Genomic DNA, 21,411 nt, shown 5'->3' on the forward strand with positions numbered 1-21,411 from the left:
ATCAATATCACGTTTCACTTATAATATGTCATTCCTCACTTCCGTCGGCCCAGTTGTTCAAAGTACGATTAATTGGTTAGACTTATCTCGTCAATGTATATATTGTATTTCAAAGTTAAAACAAAAACAAGAAACACGGGATATTAATTAGATTGGTGCAAAGTATCAAGGTGGAACATTGTTTAACCAGCGCAATTAAAACAATATTTTACGAGTCAAGTTTGACTTACTTAAATTATCAATGTCGAATGAAGGTTCGCACATGAATGTATATAATGTATGTTTATAAGGAGTCGCGAAAGCTAGGTTAGAGTTATTGTTACACATTTCACTGACTGATTGATGAAATGTATGTGCTGTTCTAATATGTATATGTAATTTGTTTCATTGATTTTAAAACTGAGAAACCGATTCCGATGTGAGTGGTTTCACATTTTGTACTATATAGACATTCCCAACAGCAGCAATAGACTGCATAGATCTCTAAATATACATCAACTAACGATTCACGCAGTCGAACGATGTAAGGTTATCCAGAATAGAGAAAAAGTACACACTCATTCTATCGCAACAAAGTAGAATTCATATGGTTTATATCTCGCCACAGAAACAACAGTTACATATATAAACAGTGATAGTGACAAATGGAAGACGTGCCAAGTAATCAGCCATAAAAGAAAGACCAATTATCGAAGGACAAATAGATTGCATTAACTGAAATGGGTATAGTAGGGACTTTGCTTATGGTAATCAAGTGATTCAAGTGTAGTCACTGAAATGATCTTTCAGACACCTGACAAATGTTAATTGGTCATGTTCTATGTACACAGGAAGACAAGGGTCGTTGTATAAAGTTTATACTTCCACTATTTACATATTTACAGTCTTTTTGATTGCCACAAATTGTCAAGTTGCATAAATGATTTTGATTTTCAAAATCTCACGAAATTTCAATTTTCGGTATATCAAACGTCATTTTTCTCGTCCTTGGTGCTTGTGCACTATCGGGAAATAATGAATCAGGAGACTTCGGAGCTGTGGCGTCTCCTTTAAACGTCATTTCCGGCGAGGATGGAGACAGTGTAGAATCTGTTGAAAGTAGTGTGTCATTGCTTGGACGGCGTTCTCGTAAACTATCACATGATAACGCGAGGTCTCCAACTGTTACTTCCGATGTCGACCTGTTTGAAAATGCGTCATGACTGAGCGAAGACAGGAAGCTTATGGCTATGGATGTCTTTCTAAAGGCTCGTCCATACATACTATCACTATGCTCCCCAGCTGAAATATGGGACTCCGTTGGAGACACTGCCCGCCCGGTCGCCAAGGCATCCTGGTATTTGGTCTGTAGACTACAGAACAAAGAAGAAATATAGAACTATACTATACCTATTCTAATCCTAATACATCGTAGATGATTTGTTTGTTGCGTAAGTCTTTGAAACAGAATAAAAACATGTCAAACACTTCATGTTCGGAAAAGGGCATACAAGATATTGATCTTTTCACAACATTCAATAGAAAGCTAATCTTGTTGGTGTATTAAGTCTGGTATTGCTTTAGAGAGAGGATAAATTTTACTGATGATTATCAAAACACTAGCATACTCACTCTAACATTTCCTGTGGGAGCGGTCTGTTGTAACGCCTTTTCCCAATCAGCCAGTATGTCTTCTGTAGGCCTTTACCCTGAATGACAATAACCGCATCCACATTACAATGTATCTCAACACTGAAGGTGGTAGACAATGCTGGTGAACATTGATCTCAGAGGTTTACCATAACCTTCATTCCATCTTTTAATTCATTTGAATAGTGTGGAAGTGAAGAATGTATACACTCATTTGAGATTCTTTTAAAATCAAGCAATATTGAAATTTATGAAATTTATTGAATTGTGCGAGCACCTCTCCATATGACATTTTACATTCCTTTCAACCAATTCTGATTTTCATCAGTCGCATGAAAGCTTTCAAAAATTTAGGTCTTTAACGTCATTGAAATACCGTAGAAGGAAGAAACAGCTTTATGATGCAATTTCTTCATTATTTGACTATACTACATATAACTTAAAATTTACATAGAAAAGTGTTTTCCTCTTGTGTCTGTCCTACAATCTCTTTATATAAATGTATAATATAAATTGCCAATTTGAAATTTTATAAACACGTACTTGACTTTGAAAATCTCGATTTAAAAAAAAATGTCCAGGTGTTGTTTTTTCTTTCGATTACTTTCGATTTTCCTCAGTCGACGCCTAGGCTTCAAAGTTAAGGCCCTGGGCATCACTGACAAGTCTTAGATGATGTATGATGCAGTATCTAACTCTTAATTTATATTTGAAGGTGTAATTTTCTTGTGTCTTTTGAATAATCTTCTAGAGTATTGATTAAATCAAACGACGCCTTTCCTGTTTTATGAATGAGCATCGACATTTTCACTGACCTTGACCTCAATGATTCCTCTCTCTATGGTGATGAAACCCCACTTCAAATCCTCCAGAACCTTGTTCATAGATGAACTGATGTGGATATGCAGAGCTACAAGAGAACATAAAATTGTTTGGTAGTTAACTCTATGATATATGTATTTACAACAAGACGTCCACGCACGCGGATATGTTAACCGTGTCTGAACTTTTGGATGAGAGTTAATATTTGATTTGATGACGTTTACGTATGATATACACTGGTATGTTGATACACTCTCCACTATAGGATATATATCTTATATAAACTGTGTGCGACATACACTCACAAACACATGTAGTTATTGATAATGAATGAAACATCCGACATCTTCAATCTTCACGTAGAGGACACAACAATGATACACAAGTTCTGATTTCACGAGCCCCCGTAGTGACACCCAGTGTTCCTCTTTTGCATTTACACTCATACTTAACCATTGAAATCTTGTTAGATATAGTCAAACTTTCGAGGTTGTTGCAATGATACCAATCATCGCGTCAAGTGATAGTCTGTCAATTGCTATTACTTAAAAAATTCCTACCTTTTCCTGTTGACTCCATCCTTGATGCCATGTTTACAGTGTCCCCAAAGAGGCAATATCTTGGCATAATGGAACCCACCACCCCTGCAGCACACCCGCCGGTGTGCAATCCTATCCGTAACTGCAATTTTCCCTCTGGCATGTGTCGGATCTGGAAGTTAGTCACCGCACTAAGTAGGTCTAGTGCCATGTTGGCGATTTCTCCTGCGTGTCGTCTTCCGTTCTTTCTAGGAAGGCCGCTTACACACATGTACGCGTCCCCAATAGTCTCTACCTTTATTGAATCAAATAGAGTTAGAGGTTATTTATGTTTTAAATAAATGGCAAGTTTGGAAACGTGATAAAACACCGCAACCTACCACTGGGGGAACTTCTCTTTAACTCGATCGGTTGAGCGTCAGAGTAGCAAACCGGACGTCCCGAATTCGAATGCAAGCGGAAACATTAAGATATATAATAATATTTGTTACCCTGCGGATCCTTTTAGTCAAACTATACATTTTCTACTAGTCTTATCACATTTGTCCGGGACAGACGAAATACTTAAACGGGGTCTTCGAGTTAGAAGAGTTCGGGATAAGGAGATTCGACTGCATTTTTTCAGAGTACCTATATTTGCATATTGAAATGTCTTTTGTGGAACCTACCTTATAAACATCGTGCATTGCAATGATACCATCAAACGTAGTATAAAGATCATTGAGAAGGTCAACAACCTGAAAAAAAATTACAAGCTAAAACATGTTGACACACTCTGCATTTACATTGAAGTAAAAAAAAACATCTTTAGACAATATGTATACAAGTGTTACTGCAGATAGCAACATCTTTTGACAATATGTATTCAAGTGTTACTGTAGATCGCACCTGTAACGGTTCACTGCTGCTTGCAATGGTTGTGAAGCCCACAATATCGGAAAAAAAGATGGACACGTCATCAAATGTCTCCGGGCGGACAGACTCTCCCCTCTTCAGTTGCTCGGCTACCATTCTGAAACATCGAATGTGCACAGTATTTTAATTGACAAAGCGTAAAAACCTAATTAAGCGTATACCAAAAGTACATGGACTTCTTCCTTGTTTGAAATTAATTGATTTGATTAGTGAAATATAACGAAGGAGTACCACCCCAAGTGGAATTACGCTATACTTAACGTACGGTGGAAGCATATTGTAAAGAAGTTTGTCCGTCTTCTGCTTTTCCAGGGCCAGTTCCTCGGTTCGGCTTGTGACCAGCTCCTCTAGATTATTGCTGTAAGCCTCCAACAAGTGGATCATGTTATCCATGATATTCATCTTCCTGCATTATATATCACAGTATCAGCATACAAGGACAACATGGAACAAATGCTTATATGCTGAACAGTTAAGCAAAACAGTGACGCTTTAGCATTATCGAAACGATAAAGTAAAAAGGTATTACATAAACATACTTTCCCCCATTTAAATCTATGAGCCTCTTTCTGACATGCTGGAAGTCCGGTCTACTTTCCGGGTGTTCGTGCCAACACAGCGTCATCAGACTTACGGCTTTGTCTGGCAGATTGCTGTCATCGGGAATATTAGGTCGATATGGAGGCGTTTCATTATAACGAACCCTGTTTACAATTTCTGAAATAATAAATTATATATCTAACTCTAATATTGAGAAGAAATGAGGTGTTCGATGAACAGAACTTTCACAAACGGTAGTCCTCTGATGGATATTTTAACATTTTTACTTAAAAAGTTTTACTTAACAAAATACTTCCTGAAAGTCAGTATTAAAACATTGCAATGGACGAGGACAAAACCAGACTTGCATGTCGATAAAAGACATATATACACTTTTAAAGTGATGTCGTATACGACGCTACCTTTTGGCTTAGAAGCCCGATTGTAGAAGTATGGCGACACTCTCAGGAATACCTCCTGTAGTATGATGCCATAGCTAAACACATCTCCTTTCTGTGAGCCTTTTGGCGGTCGCTTCTGTAATCGTAGCAACTCTGGCGATGTCCACAGCAATTCTGTAATAGTATTGATAACAAAGCTTTTAAAAATATATCTATTGTGTTCTGACGGGTCAATTAACATTCGGTGAATGTTTCTTTGAAAAACTGAATCTTTGTTGCAAATGTATACCTGCCTATGCATCCGTTTAAAAGAGACTTAACTATTAATTGTGGTGCGGTGCTTACTGTTATAGTACTCTGATTCGCCCTCCTCCTGGTCTGGTTCCTCTGGCTGGTTGGTAATTGCGCCATAGTCTGTGATCTTTAGTACCCACCGACTGTCAATCACACAATTGGTCGACTTTAGGTTGCCATGTGATCTTAGTGGACTCTTGTGAAGGAACTCCATACCCTACATGTATATACAACAACACAAATTAGCAGAATTGCCACATTTGGGAGAGACGTTTGTATCAGTAGCATGGAAACTGGACGTACTTAAGGGATATGTTCTTTAAAATTAGTTTTCAATCCTTTGTGAAACCGTTGTATATACGTTGTACCTATTTGAATGAACAGCGCGCCGTAACAGATCAATTCAGTGAGAAGAACAATGATTGACTGTAGTGTTTTATATCGTTGTAACATCGTATAAGAAGCGTTGCCTTACCTTTGCTAAATCTAAAGAGAAAGACATTTTGAACATCCAGTCGACCTTTATATCATCGTTTTCCAGTACGTCCTTGAAAATTAAGGGTACATATAATGAATATCAGTGCAAATCTATAATTTCAATTAGCAATTTAAGACAATGTACAAAAACATTGTCTGAAATAAACGACGTCCAGAAGATATATTGTAGAAGTGTTTAATATAAACAATGTTCTAGGATTTTCATTTACAATGAAAAAAAATAGTGTAGAGCAAAATACAGGCCAAGCAATGAAAATGTTATTCACGGAGTGTGATACCGATATATGTTATATGATATCACAGCTGTTCCTTACCTGGAGACTGCCCTTGGAACAATACCGTGTAAGTATATAGGTGTTCTGTGCCTCGAGGCTAGCACCAACAAAAGCATTAAGGTTGTCGTGTTGTAACTCCCGTAGCTGTGGGGCATTAACGAAAGTTTGCGTCAAAGACATGTTAAGGTCTCCACAAGGATTCAATTGAATGCCATCGCAATATCAATACCAATGGCAGTAGTTGAGTTCATCGGTGTTGATCGTGAGAATAATACGTGTAAAGAAAAGCCAATTGCTAAAAGACAACCTGTCTATAAAATCAACCTGTCAATAATGACCACTTGAACATGTCAAAAAAGCCAATTGCTATTAATAGTAATCTGGTAATATATATTACTAGTGTAAACGTTCACCTGTAAATAGTGTACATATATATACAGTGTATACACGGTTGTTTGTTTTAATCTGTATTCAGATGTCATTACATGGATGGTTGTTATTTTTATATTTTTTCGCGGTTTGAATCAATTTTCGAAAATATAGAAAATAAACTATTACCTGTCAATAAATCATCACTGTCTATAAACACCCAGTACATATAGGGATATCTAGTACTGTATGGCACCTCTAAATAAACCCCTACTGTCTATAGGAATATGTCTTAACGATCACTGAGATCAGTTTCTATAAAGGGTTTATAACTAAAAGATATACTTGTACTCACAGTTTTCAGATCGCGCAGCACATCCCGACTCAACCTGATAGATCTACGTTGTATGTTTTTCACCGCTACCACTGATCCCTTCAGATTGCAAACAACAATACAGAATGTCATCAATGCAAATATATATCTATTAATTTTACAATGAACGTTGATGATGATGTGTGACTTAGCATGGAGATCCTAACACATTGATATATTGTGTAATTTCTAAATAGATACTAACACGGTATAGTTGAAGTATTGTGCCACTTCACTATGACAGTGATCTCAACACTTTTTACATAAGGGTATCGGAATACAGTCAGCTATTTACCTTATAGTTTCCTATTGGTGCATACAGAAGATTTTTGTCCAAACTGCAAGATGATCCGAAGCCCAGGGTACCTCTTGTTTCCTGCAAATTTATGCCACACAAAAACATCACGCTTTGAAACGGTGTAGTATCTAATTGTGCTAAACTTTTAGTCGGATTTTTCATAAAACGACAGAAGATATCTCTCACGAAACAAATACACGGATCATATAACTAAATGTTCTGGAAGTTTTTTTTTCTATTTTTTAAGACACCTGCCAAGTAAATATATGTTGACCAAGCAATTTCCGATTCTAAATATGAGATCCTGGCACGAATACCTCAGAATCATGATTCTGCCATGTTTGTACATCTTACCATTCGCACGAGCTTTTTCTTGTGCTGGACTTCCGGTTCACCATTGGAGGGGGCAGTTGTGCCATTACCAGGACGGGCCTTCCGCATTTTGACGTCATTTTCGTTTACTTTCCATAACATCCCCATGAGTTCTTTTTCGAATCTCTTTTTCCTAGATGAAAGTGAAATACAATTATTTGGTATTGTCTGACAGCGGGGCCTCCATTTCGTCAGAGGATGGTACTAATTCAAATTAGCTTTGTATACGTATCGAATATAATCCCAAGAGGAAATGTAGTAATCTAATATTACAATTGACAGCATGAATGACATTTTAAGAGGGTGTGATATTGTAATACCTAAAATCATTGTAAAACGACAACCTATTTGTTGATTTCAGGAATTATCAGAATAAGAGTGTAACATTTAACACATCTGATATGTTGCGTTACTGTACATATTCATTAGGGACAATAGACGAGATGGAGGACTCACATAAAACCACACAGCAGACAGTATTTTACAATGAAAACGCCAGCTTTCTAGCTGTTAGAGAGAACACTGTACAGGCTGCTGCACGCAACAAACGTTCTCTGCTGCAAAATGAGTTCTTTCAACATTTTATTGATATTGCTAAAATGTTCAAGGTTACCGCGTTTCTTTGAAGATATTTCTTTTATGTAGATAGGAAGTAATTTTCTGTATAGAATGCTTGTCTGTAAAAATTAATTGTATTTCACTGCAATGGTTGTCTAAGCAATATTTTTGTAACTTTATCACTATCTTCAAGATTCATTCTGATAGTAGAAGCATGCTTGTATTTCTAGGATACTTACAGACATTTTACACAAACTAGTTAAACTTAAATAAATGCAATCTGCTTTGATCAGTTCCAAGAAAAATGACGCACGGTGACACATGCAAGACTGTTGTATCACATAATGTTCAATTCTTCTTTGGTAGAGTTTGATTGTAAAAACGAATTGGTTAAACTATTAAATATAAAGATATGTGGTTTTTACTATGGTTGAATTCGCCAGACAGCAAGGGTTAGTAAAACAAATGTGATCAGTTTTAGGGTTTCCATAAAATCAGCAATATTGTTGTGTCCTTTGTGTACGTCCAAAACTGTTTGAATACCTCCTAAACTGATTGAATACGTCCAAAACTGGTTGAATACGTCCAAAACGTATTGAATACGTCAAATACTTATTGAATACGTCAAATACTTATTGAATACGTCCAAAACTGGTTGAATACGTTTAAAACTTTAATTCACCTGTAAAGGACGAAAAGGAAAAGAATTGCTCCAATGATAAGAACTGTTCCTGTACACACACCTGCGACAATAGCAGCCGTATTATCTGAGAAAAAAAATAAACAAAAAACAGTTTAACATCAACATATTGTTATACTGTTAAATATTTTCCAGAATGATTGCATGTGATAATCACACGATATAAATATTGACATCAAAGAATCAAATACATAGAATACATACAAGATATATACTTTTGGTGTCGTATATATAGTGTCCATCGCATTGCGCAGTCCTTGAGACAGAAACTTAAAAATCATGTGAATAAAAACATATAAATTGTGTATATCGATGATTGACTAAACAGCTGTATGAAACACGTTGGTTTATTTTTGGCTCGTCTTTATGTTATTATAAATTTGTATCAAAATGTGTAATTGACTTGTGTATCTTTTTTACAATGGCTGAAATTGTAAATTTTAACCACGAATGATAAACTAAATATCAAGTTGAAATGATTGATATGATACATTGTAAATAAAACGGAAGACATGGACCTTTATCACTAGGACATCACATGCAGTACTTCACCGATTTATCTAACAAAACACAGACAGAGTAAACAATCTATTGTTTCAAATGGGATATATGATATAATTTGTTACATAATAACGATAAAATCAGTAGTTTCTGTGTAAATATTTTATTTGTTATTTGATTAGGAAGGTGTTATGTCTATTAGAAATTAGAGGAAGAGTTATAAGAGAATTTACTGTAGTATATATTCATGTACAAAAGATCATTAATTTACTTCCTCATCAACAAGCAATCATTTCAAACGTGAAAATGTCACATCCTTACAGACTGCTGAAAACGAAAGAGAAATCAGAAAACCACCAGGGTCCTGTTCATGAAACCGTTCTCACGCTCAAGCATGAATTTTGTGCCCAAGACTTATGTCTTGTTTAAGTTAAAAATGAATAAATAAGACTGATTTTGCCAAAGATTTTTACAAAATTTAAAGGACTTCAAGTCAAAGTTATATTCCATGCTTATATTTGACATTTGTATTATTTTTTATGATTTAGGTGAATAATAAAAACGTTTGCTAGTGCACAAAATCTATGCTTGTGCATGAGAATGGTTCATGAATACGGGCCCAGAAGAATGTTGTTGGTTATCGACGTAAGCTATTCGAATACTCTGCTGTTAAGGAACTTCCACGAAATTCACTACACACACATAAAGATTTAGACAACAGTTTACATGCTAAAACGTTTGTTCCCATGCCACTTACCTTGCATGTTTGGTATTGAGTCATAACCTCCACGAGTTTGTCCTTATACTCACGATTCATTCATTACCAATTAACATGTATCTATTATATAATGGTCTACATTATAGAGAGCTGACGAAACCCGTATGATTCCTGAATGTATATTCCATTGAGTGAGTTGAGCTCAAATGAATCGGCCAATGAAATGAATTTAACCTTTCGTGACCTATCATGGAGATGCTTAGTTATAAAAAGACCCTGTGCCTTACCTTGGGGAGTAACTGATCACAAACTGGAATACCAACATACTACATGTTATAAAACAGGAATACCAACATACTACGTGTTATACAAACAGGAATACCAACATACTACGTGTTATAAACAAGAATACCAACATACTACATGTTATAAAACAGGAATACCATCATACTACGTGTTATAAACATGAATACCAACATACTACATGTTATACAAACAGGAATATCAACATACTACATGTTATACAAACAGGAATACCAACATACTACATGTTATACAAACAGGAATACCAACATACTACATGTTATTAAACAGGAATACCATCATACTACGTGTTATAAACAGGAATACCAACATACTACATGTTATACAAACAGAAATACCAACATACTACATGTTATACAAACAGAAATACCAACATACTATATGTTATACAAACAGGAATACCAACATACTACATGTTATACAAACAGAAATACCAACATACTACATGTTATAAAACAGGAATACCATCATACTACATGTTATACAAACAGAAATACCAACATACTACATGTTATACAAACAGAAATACCAACATACTACATGTTAGACTTCCATGCAGATGTAAAGTAATTAACAAAAATATTAATAACCAAACAGGAGCAGATATTATACTGTCTTCTATTTGTATTATGTTAAATTTATTTGTGTCTAGGTATGAGTCTCTAAATATCAGATGGTTATGCAAAGATCATGGTTGATCATGTCTGCCTCCCGATTCGACAAAAACATCAAGAAAATACCAACATGGCGACATTATCATAATTCAAACTCAAATAAAACTAGGGCAAATAGGAAGAAAAGAAAGAATGAACATTGAGACACCTAAAACAGTACAAGGATAATAAGACCAGGTGTTCCGGAAGTGTATAAGCGTCTTCCACTTCATCGACGACACCCGCCATGTAAACCTTAGTCAATCCAAGTAAGTAATGTTACGCTCTCAAATGAGGACAAGGTGTATAACAACGGAACCAACAGACAAACTAATGAGCATCAAATACGATACGTCCAGCTTCATGTCGTACAAAGAAATAAAACATTTCAATGAGATCACCTTGGCGACCATAAACGTCGTTCGGAAGTTTAAGTAAAGTCCTTGGAGACGAATGTCCTTTATTTGATCTTCCGAATTGGACTAGAATCCTCTTGGCATTTATTCTCATGCCTACATAGACTAGAGAGAATACACCCTGCTGGTAATAGTCATTTGCTACTAAAATGGAAAGGTGTAATGCTTACGGACGGCAAATAATCTCCAAATTTGGACGGTAGTTATTCTGCCAGATGATCGACCAATATCTCTAAGACTGTATTGGTATCCCACTGAAGGATGACTTAGTTGCTTTTTGTGTAGGAAAATGGGTGGTCAGGATATCAATGTGTATCTACAGTCCCTGTGTTCACGACTTTGCATCATAATGTATCATAACTTTACCCTGTTCATTTATAGGCTGGGCCCTGTAATACTGTCCTAGAATTCAGGAACGTAATAATTCAACATCATTCTGCAAAATCCTAAAATAGATTATTTTAAACATTCAAATCGCTATTGTCGATGAAAAAATCACCTCTGACTTGAATATCGACGTGGATTTCCATCCTTTACCAGTAATTCGATTTTATCAGGAAAAAATCAAGCCTGGAATTGTGTTTTATGAACACTGCACCGATTCGATTTATGCCAAGCTAGGGCGTATTTACAGTGATGTCTCTATATAAGGTGTAACCTGGCTACGTTTTACGACGAGGTTTCCTGCAGGCCTGTGCGTACTGGTACTACCGGTACTAACGACCCGGACTTATGTACATCATTATATAGACTTAAACTAAGAAACTGGTAAAAGGGTTGCCACAGTAACGGGGTTATGTGTCTCGTGAAAACACAATCAGTGTAAAGACTGAGATTAATGACAATTCAAACCTTATTAGCAGCGTACCTGATTGCATCGTTTTAAATGAGAACAAATCCATACACTCATGTTGTAGAATAATCATTACTTTGCTAATGTCAACAATCCATCGGTTTTGTGAATGGTGGCCTAGCGGGAACGTTGTAGCTATCCCGGCTCTCACTTTGAAAACTTGACCAACTGTATAAGGATTTGACCTAGCGTCACCTTAATGTTTCCATTGGTAGGCGTGAATTTATACTCAATTTCCCTTTCAATCGTTCTTTTGGTTATACTTTGACCCGGTTCGTTGGTGTTAAGACTCCTATTCAACCCATATCATAATACCATAACCGTATATATAGCTACTACAAAGTTTGGTGTAAGACTGAAATTATATTAATTAGTATTCTGCTCATTAAAGGGCAACAACCTCATTATTCTGGAATGCATCTAATGGATGGCTGACTGGAACTTTCTTTAGAGTGAACTGGGACCTTGTGATTATCTAAAAACACGTCCTGATCAATAAAATATCCATGTTGATATCAATGTGGAAATTAAACATCCCAAAAGGTTGAAATTATACATACATATTTAGAAACATACACATAAAGGTTGAAAGCCAGACTGACATTCCAAAATGTGTTTGCGAAAGTAGACAATAACCAATCAGAATCAAAGCGAATAGAGGGCGAGACAAACTAAAACAATGAAATAAACAATACAGAACAAAGTATAGATACATTACCCAAGTCCATATATAGATCTTACACATGCGTCTTGAAATCGATGTAGCGTCAAACTGACAAATAATTGACGTCTCGACGGATGTCTCTTGTTTGAAAAAATTCGAAACCTTTGCAATTATATTTTCTGCACATTTTTTTGCTCTCTCTCCAATGCAGCACTTACCTTGAATTATTAACAGCTTTGGCTCTGTCAGCTATTTCTCGGCTACTTGTTCAATACCCACTGTCATATAGATTTAGTTTCATTTGTTCTTCGCCCATACCTTTACCTGTATTCGTCGACTTTGTTTCCCGTTTTAAACATTGTTCATCAATGCCATATTACCCGTATATTTATATGCAGAAAAACAAAATGAAAAAAAAAATAATAAGGAAAGCCGACATAACCATATATACATTTCAATATATACCTGTATTGTCACAGCTGGAGTCCGAGCTACACATTTTTGGAAGCGTGTCCTTGGGTTGGTGTCCTTTTGGCCATGAAACACTCATGTACGATGTAAATATCCCATTTTTCACCAACGCCACTGTTTCGTACTTTTGATTTTGATAATGGTATATCCCAAACTCCCGCATTGCCTGGCCCTTACTCAGTATCTTAAAATATCCTGATTTTCCTGTATAAAAGCCGTTCAGTAACATGACAATGTATGGCTATACAACAGAAAGACATAACGTTTTATGCCATGTTAAATGATGCAAAGGCTTTTTGTTATATATAACTGTCTGTCTTTATTTTCTGTTACACATTTTAGCAATTGATTACATCACTAGTATTGTATAAAAATACATAGATTATTATCTTTAATCCATTTGCTACATGTTTATGTATCTTAACAGGTCATACGTATTTCATAACTCACCAACGTAACTGGACATTCTTTTGATGTCGTTAACAATATCTAGACCAGTCGCGTTAGCCTTCGCCTGCCTAGTGGTATTGTAATACGTAGCAAACATCACAGTAGCGTCATATAGATACAGCACAAAGTCATCAATCTGAGACGGAATATCGGGCGAATTAAAACAAGTCATACAAGGCAGAGTAATATATAATCTTATATGTCATATATTAGAATTGGCTGTTCATGTCTTTATCGGATTACTGATTTCCAACGCATCATTACTGGATTTATGCTATAAATTACATGAAATAATGTAGTTTTATGAACTAGATTAACAAGATGCATAATATATGAAAACCGATCTCGAAAACATGAATCACACCCAGATACACTAGAATATTGACAAACATCCACGAGGGCCCCGTATTTTGTCAGACACTATGCCTACTAACTTAATAAGCATTTACTCGCGTACAAGTGTATTGAAAATGAAGTAAAAAATCAACCAGACACTTCATAGGAATCATACAAATACTGCTGTATACGTACCGTATGATTTAACGTTGATCCGAATCTGTTAACTTCCGACGGTTTAATCATGGTTTGTGGACCGAAGTGGAGAACTGACTCCATGATCTGCTCCATACGCTCCTTGTTTGTGCCGTTATTTACAGGCAGATGGTTGATTAGAGGGTTAAACTTACAGTATATAAACATGTAATCCCCGCTAGCCATACCCTTCTTCTGAGCCACGAGTAGGACATCCAGTAGATACTCACTCGGTAAACACAAGATAATAACTGTAATAGCAAGGAGTGTACTATAGACAAAAAAGTCAAGAAGAACCCACAAATATATATATAATGTTTTAACTTATTCGATACTAAATATTATGATATATATTGAGCTTTGAAGCCGTGACCTCATTGTCTGAGTTTTGACCTTTATTTAGACACCTCCTTGGGTTCCACAATTTTTGCACATAGCATCCGTGGCGTTAGCTAAAGGACGAGACAGCTGTATGATGTAGTTTAACTTATTAGCTGACTCTCATTTTCTCATTCTAAATTTGTTTTGAAAAGTGTTGTCATTTGCGTGTCTTTTGTAAAATCTTTTCAAAAGTCAATATGAAAACAAATCGAGAGCTGAGGAATCATCACAGCAAAATTAAGATAGCAGAAAGTGTGTTTACATTGCTCATATTGTTGTACATGTATCTTTCTCAATTGATTCTAGTAATTAATATAATTGAGGATTTAATATACCGATACACCACAAAGTTTTAGGGTGTGACACTAGAATGGTTTGGTTATCATGCTCATGAATTGTTCCATTAGATAACTTTGTTACATCTGTTTACCAGTTTTATCTTTCCTGTGATGTATATTGGCATATCTATATTTAGAACAATACTCAGCTGCTTCAAAATCAGCAACTATGTATGTAAGTTTACTCACTGCTTAGATACAGGTGTTCATACCATACAATGTTTCGCTTCACCAAAACTTTATTGAAGGGAAAATCACGTGACTTACTGGCTACTTGGTCTTTGACATTGCTGATGGCCTTATCCACTTCCGGTTGGGTGAAATTGTCTAACTTTTCCACCCGATGGATGAGGATGTCATTGTCCGGAAATCCGGTGGAGATGTAATGGGATATTTTCTCACATATCTCATTTCCGAAGTATATCACGCCTACACGGAAATAATACCGACAAGATAAATTAGTCACAGTCCAAACCCAAACGATGAAAAGAGATGAACAAAAATGATTTTTTTAAATCCTCAAGAAAGCAAATGAAAAAGTCATGAGTCTAGGTGCTCTGGAAGAATGAACGGCTTCTTCGTCTTGCTCAACCCCGGCAACTAATGTTTCGTTCTCAAATAAAAATAAATACAACGAAACGATCAGCATCTTAACGAGCATCAGTTCAATCTTATATCAATTTTAATGGACAAGACCGAAAAAGTTCACTGAATGAAATAAAAGTTAGAATATATAAAACGATACATTACTCGTAACCAACATTTGAAACTAACACAAGCGACTTAAACATAAGAAGACAAACTCTTTTGATCCTTTTATAAGATAAATGTATTCTCTCCTCAACAATATATACATATATGTATAGAGACAACTATATTGATTTCAATATTCCAAGATAATAATATATCAGGGAAGTGTTGTAATATCATAATCATATGACTGTGTTATATTAGCATAATAGGTACGCAGACAAACACAAATCAATTGCGCATATCCTATAGATGCATTCCAATTAAAAAGAAGTAAATTTTTTTTCGTGTTTAAAGAATACGGACAATTTCTGATTTCACAGCAATTTGAGATACTCGAGTTTGCTACGGTATCCACAAGTATTGTAATCCGTCTATTGAGATAAGCGGAGCGAGCAAAGTTTATCGCACATGTCCGGATATGGGAGAAACTTCCATCTCCCCCAGACATTTCTGAGGACCACCACTGTGGAATGCATAAAAATCTTTATCTCAACACATGAAGTGTATAAACCTCGTTTCTATTTCAGATGTTTACTGTCTAGTATTTAACGTTGAGAAACATTATTTTTGTGCATTCAAATTATACGGTATTTACAGTAAAACTAAAAAAATAAAATACTGTCAGCGGCGATATGTTGCGGTCATATTATCTTATCGTTCACAAAGTAATGCATTTTAATACATCATTGCGCAAATTGTAGTTTCTGCATTGCGTTTATTTAACAATTATTACGGCTGCTTAATGTCGTCATTGCACCACTTCATCAAAAATTCTTGAAGCGCTAAAATGTTATTATGCTGACATAAGTACATTTAGAGCAAGCATTTTCTTAATGTGATCCATTTTGCCTATACCTTACAAAAACAATTTGTTGTATTAAACTGTTCTCAATTTCTATTTTTCTTTCCATATCCTTATGTACGATACAAGAATATGAACCTGCAAGAAAGCACGTGTGAGGGATATGAAAAATGTACTATCAGAGTTCCAGTATCCTTGGTAGATACGTATACTGTACAGAAATTTAAAGTCATATCATGGTAATGGGTTGAATATCAGAAAGTATATCTTAATGTTTCCTATTACCTATATTTTTCCAAGAGTATTGTAACAAAACTCTTGCGAGCGACTGTGTGAAATTCTGGTATGTTCCAAATGTAGAGATGAGTGTCGTTATTTCGTGGGACTGGAAGTACTCCTCTCCAACTGGAGTCCATGTTATAATGGGAATTCCCCAGGCAGACACCAACAGAGACACAACATGGATAGCTGAAAAACAGATGGAAATACATGAAGTCTCAATGTTAAAGTGTTAATGTATTTCTGTAAGTGATAAGAAAATATCGAGTAACCACCAATTCAACAAAATTATAATTCAAATTCAACATCGATGAAATGATGAAAAAGATAAGATATATGGAGACCTTTGTGAGGACATGTGAACTAAGACCAAATTTTCATGTAGGGTAAACTGTCTCATCGCAAGCACTGTCATTGAAATCTGGGTCAAGGGTCGCAATGCTACGTTCTCAAAGCTATATTACCGCGAGATGTGTTTCAAACAATTTAATTAAGATAAAATCATATTGTTTATCAATATCCATCGTAACCTGAGATATAAAACCAATAAGCAACATTATTTATACTGTAAGGTTAAGAGACTATGCAGATATCTATATACCATGTTGAATTTTTAAAGATCTTAAAATGTAGACATTATAATATTGTCTATTAATGCTAAAAAATATAACACGTGACCAAAATAACACAAGCAATATTAATAACGAACGCCCATCTCATGTTTCATGTTTATAAACAGAAAATCAATGATACATTCCAAGACAATTCAATCACTAGTAATATGATAATAAAGTTGTTATTTACACGGCGAGTTTCTTCTTCCGTCCTTGACACATAAGTACATTTACATGTTTACTTAACATTGGTATATCATTGTATCTGCATAATGTGGTATTGAAAAATGAATTAAACCAATCTACATAAATATCACGGTAACTAGCCGACTACTCTCTATCTCAATACCGTTATTACATAAAGGTGTTAATTGTGTTGATTTCGTGGCAAACGTTCGTGTTCTAGTGAGTAATTAATTGGTCCGAATTATACAATAAACCGTGACAAAGGGAGCGACCTACGACCATGTGCTTGTGTTGTCACCGTACTTAATCAGACCGGGTACACAGACTGCCAATGATAAGATTGTAAACGATTGTGTTTACATTCAATCTCTACGTCTTTAACAACCTAAACACACACGTAGATAACATGCCCGTTTGTGTAACACGAAACTAATCATCAATCACTGAGACCAATCAATTCTCTTTGTCTATTGTATATACAGAGTTTAACTTTTCTTCGATCAGCCTTTAGAAGTTAAATTAATTGTGATATAAGTGTTTGGGGCCATCGGTTCATCATAATATATAGTCATTATTTATAAGTGGGTACACGATTTGTGAATCGACAGCTTACCTGCCCTCACATCTCTACGCGACACCTAGGTTCGGAAGTCTGTTTCTGCAGTGTTTCTAGATCTAACTATGTTTACATGTATATGTAACAAGCATATCAATGCCTAGCAGATTAAATTACTTATTTCTGATGCCAGGATGTAACTCTCTAATATAATTATCAATAAAGTTGGTAGGCATACAATTCATTCCTGAGAGGAATATTTTAACGTCTGATGACTACTACTGGGTTTGGTAAAACAGAGATAGACAACTTACATCCAACGGAGACTGATACAAAGAACAATACTAAGAGAAAATAATGAAACATTGTGTATTATCAGTGGAACCGTTAGAAAAAAACGAAATGCAATATAGAAACACACTAAACCATGAATTAGGAAGAGGGTAAACGTGTTGTGAATTATAATCTTCACGATAAGGAGATTTGCTGGCTTTCTGTGACAAAACGAGCACATGCATTACAGACTATGGAGGTAGACATATTGGTTAAGTTGCGCAAGGATAATTATCAAAATAAAAACTAGTAGTTGATATTGTAGACCTTCATTGAATCTCTCTGTATACACGTTTATCATATAAACTTATCTACACAAATTTATCATATCTCAATATATATTTTATAAATTTGTCATTCATACATACATATATTTGTCATATATACATATGTATATAAAAGTATCATCTATACATATATACATTAGTTTATCATACATACGTTTATCTTATCAACCTATGTAAAGTAGTCTATCATATTAGTGTGTTTACAAGTTGATTAAAACAATAAAAATAGATAATATTTTGCATCATTACGAAAGTCTAGAGTTAGCTGAAGCACTATAATATTGTCTATAACTTAGTTTTCTTGTGTGACTTTTCCCCTAAGATTTACCAAACATCGGTTATAGAAAAAGGTACAAGTACTCTCTCTCTCCCCCCCCCTCTCTCTTACCCTAAAACTCTCTCTCTCTCTCTCTCTCTCTCTCTCTCTCTCTCTCTCTCTCTCTCTCTCTCTCTCTCTCTCTCTCCCTCCCTCCCTCTCTCTCTCTCTCCCTCTCTCTCTCTCTCTCCCTCTCCTCCCCTCTCTCTCTCCTTCTCTCCCCCTCTCTCTCTTCCTCCTACTCCCTCTCTCTCTCTCTCTCGCTCCCTCCCTCTCTCCCTCCCTTCTCTCTTTCTCCCTCTCTCCTCCTCTCTCTCTCCTGACGTCTGGAGCACTAGGACCTTATTCTGTCTAAACGTAACCGAAATTAAAATCAACGAATGCACATGCGTTGTCAGAAATCGTATTTATCTTTACTACGTGATTAATTGAAATAGGTGTTCAGGAGTCCTTCTAGTGCGTCTCGTTCTGGGACGTTTTTGGTAGAACGCCATCACTGTTACATTCTATACTCATACTCTTGTTTAATAATGCAAAACAAAAGATATTCAAATATAGCTTGTTATTCAATTTGCATCGATTCTACTTTGATATAAAACCGAGACAAACAATAATTTTAGTGAGAATGATAATTGTAAATCGTAAACAACACAACGTGTATAAACATTATGTTTATTGAATGAGCTAGTGTAGGGATATTGCAATAAACTAAATATGAGTTACGATATTTTCAAAAACTATAAAACACCAAACAATGGTTCCTAGTGACGCAGTAAAGCCCTCTATCAGACTTGCCTGTAGCGTCTGTATCATACACAAACGCCTCATTGTCGTTTTACACAGAATCAAATAAAAACCTATTACATTATACGGTGGTCATATCTCCGAGTCCACTCATACATGTACTACATATATTATCAAATCCACTTGGTGTTGTTCACTTGGACGCCTGCATGTGTATAGTCCTTTATAAAACCATGTGCCTTTTGTTCACTCGACTGATGTTTACTTGTTATGTTAGTTTTGTCGACCGTTGCAATGTATCTTACACTCCTTTGCATATCTGCGGAGTGTCCGTGTATTTTTTTGATATATTTCAATAGATAATTGACATTAACCTGTTATGAATAGTGATTGCTTGAAAGCTTCTGCAATAGACACACAAACCGACTAGCACATTTCAATACAAAGTATTAGATATCAATGTACCAAATAATGAATAAAAATGCGACATACAGCTGTTTCGTCCTTCTAGAACTCGACAATAATGCTAGGAGATTAAATATTAAAACCTAGGAGTTGGCCGAGAAAAATCCATATTTGCCGAAATAAATGCCAAAAAGTAGCTGAGCAGGTGCACTAACCGCAAAATTCAATAAATGTAATGATTTTCAATATCGAATTGTTTCAAACGAACGCCAACTCCATCTTGTATATGAGTTTATAGATCAAAACATGCCTTGTTGGTTACAAAAAACCTCCGGTGCTAAAAGTTCACCAGTATTGTCTACCACCTGCAATCTCAAACAGTGTACAAATTAATAAATTGTCAAGTGAATTGCACTTGTCAACAGACATACAGATTAAGACATCCTAAGTAGGGCCAAATGACGGATTAAACTACGTTATACACTAATTATCTTATAGCAGTACTTCCATTAGCTTTCTAAATTCAAACACTACGTTCCTATAACAACCACAATGTAAAATATAATGGTTTTATAAGTGATGTGTAGTATTATTGATTTAAACATAATCATTTAAACTTCAGCTTTTACGACTACTGGGCGTAAAAACAACCGAAATCATCACCCACACTTCAGTAGTATCTTAATTCAAACTCAAACTTGGTAACCGATTATTATCAGCAGAAAGATTTAAATAGATACCACTGAAAAAATGCAAGGAGAATAAGACCAGGTGTTCCGGAAGAGTAAGCACATTCTGCTTTCTGACGACAAAATGTATCTAAATATTGATCAATCCTAGTAAGTAATGTCAGGTTCTCAAATAATGAAAAGGTTTACATTACGAACCAATAAGGATTATTGTTTTTTTGTTTATTGTCTTTTTCGCCCCTTAGATCGTTATATATGAGAATAGAAAAAAATGGTTTATATGAGAAAATAATAAAGATAAACTTATTATGAATATTCCACACGTCGTCACTGTAGTGATGTTTTATCGGCTAATCTGTGTGTTCTACCGTATCACGTCGCTTGCGTAAATTAATAGTATAGTATACATAATGTGCTATACAAGTTTAAACATTGTGTAACTTGATGCATCATATATACACTTGTAATTGAAATACTTTACTCGTGGATTTTTCCACGTTTTACACTAGTGTAATTTGGCCTATTATGACGTCAGTAAATAATAAGAATCAAAACATAAAGATA

General features: G+C 35.3%; 1 protein-coding gene across 1 annotated transcript in view; it reads right to left on the minus strand.

Moving 5' to 3' along the window:
• Window positions 1-940: 940 nt before the first annotated feature.
• LOC132557893 (atrial natriuretic peptide receptor 2-like) overlaps window positions 941-21,411 on the minus strand; it is a 30,920-nt gene continuing 10,449 nt past the window's right edge. The window contains exons 4-24 of the mRNA XM_060222418.1: window positions 16,724-16,906; window positions 15,151-15,312; window positions 14,165-14,415; window positions 13,634-13,769; window positions 13,178-13,387; window positions 8,566-8,650; window positions 7,308-7,458; window positions 6,951-7,031; window positions 6,638-6,715; window positions 5,953-6,057; window positions 5,616-5,687; window positions 5,192-5,357; window positions 4,868-5,020; window positions 4,445-4,622; window positions 4,171-4,311; window positions 3,879-4,002; window positions 3,659-3,727; window positions 3,012-3,285; window positions 2,445-2,539; window positions 1,612-1,688; window positions 941-1,352 (exon numbers count right to left, since the gene is read on the minus strand). Of these exons, the coding sequence (XP_060078401.1) occupies window positions 941-1,352; window positions 1,612-1,688; window positions 2,445-2,539; window positions 3,012-3,285; window positions 3,659-3,727; window positions 3,879-4,002; window positions 4,171-4,311; window positions 4,445-4,622; window positions 4,868-5,020; window positions 5,192-5,357; window positions 5,616-5,687; window positions 5,953-6,057; window positions 6,638-6,715; window positions 6,951-7,031; window positions 7,308-7,458; window positions 8,566-8,650; window positions 13,178-13,387; window positions 13,634-13,769; window positions 14,165-14,415; window positions 15,151-15,312; window positions 16,724-16,906 (3,203 nt within the window). The remainder of the gene's footprint in view (window positions 1,353-1,611; window positions 1,689-2,444; window positions 2,540-3,011; window positions 3,286-3,658; window positions 3,728-3,878; window positions 4,003-4,170; window positions 4,312-4,444; window positions 4,623-4,867; window positions 5,021-5,191; window positions 5,358-5,615; window positions 5,688-5,952; window positions 6,058-6,637; window positions 6,716-6,950; window positions 7,032-7,307; window positions 7,459-8,565; window positions 8,651-13,177; window positions 13,388-13,633; window positions 13,770-14,164; window positions 14,416-15,150; window positions 15,313-16,723; window positions 16,907-21,411) is intronic.

Source organism: Ylistrum balloti, unplaced genomic scaffold, assembly GCF_031769215.1.
Source record: "Ylistrum balloti isolate Yb309-2 unplaced genomic scaffold, AGI_CSIRO_Ybal_v1 Utg370738, whole genome shotgun sequence".
Taxonomy (NCBI): Eukaryota; Metazoa; Mollusca; class Bivalvia; order Pectinida; family Pectinidae; genus Ylistrum; species Ylistrum balloti.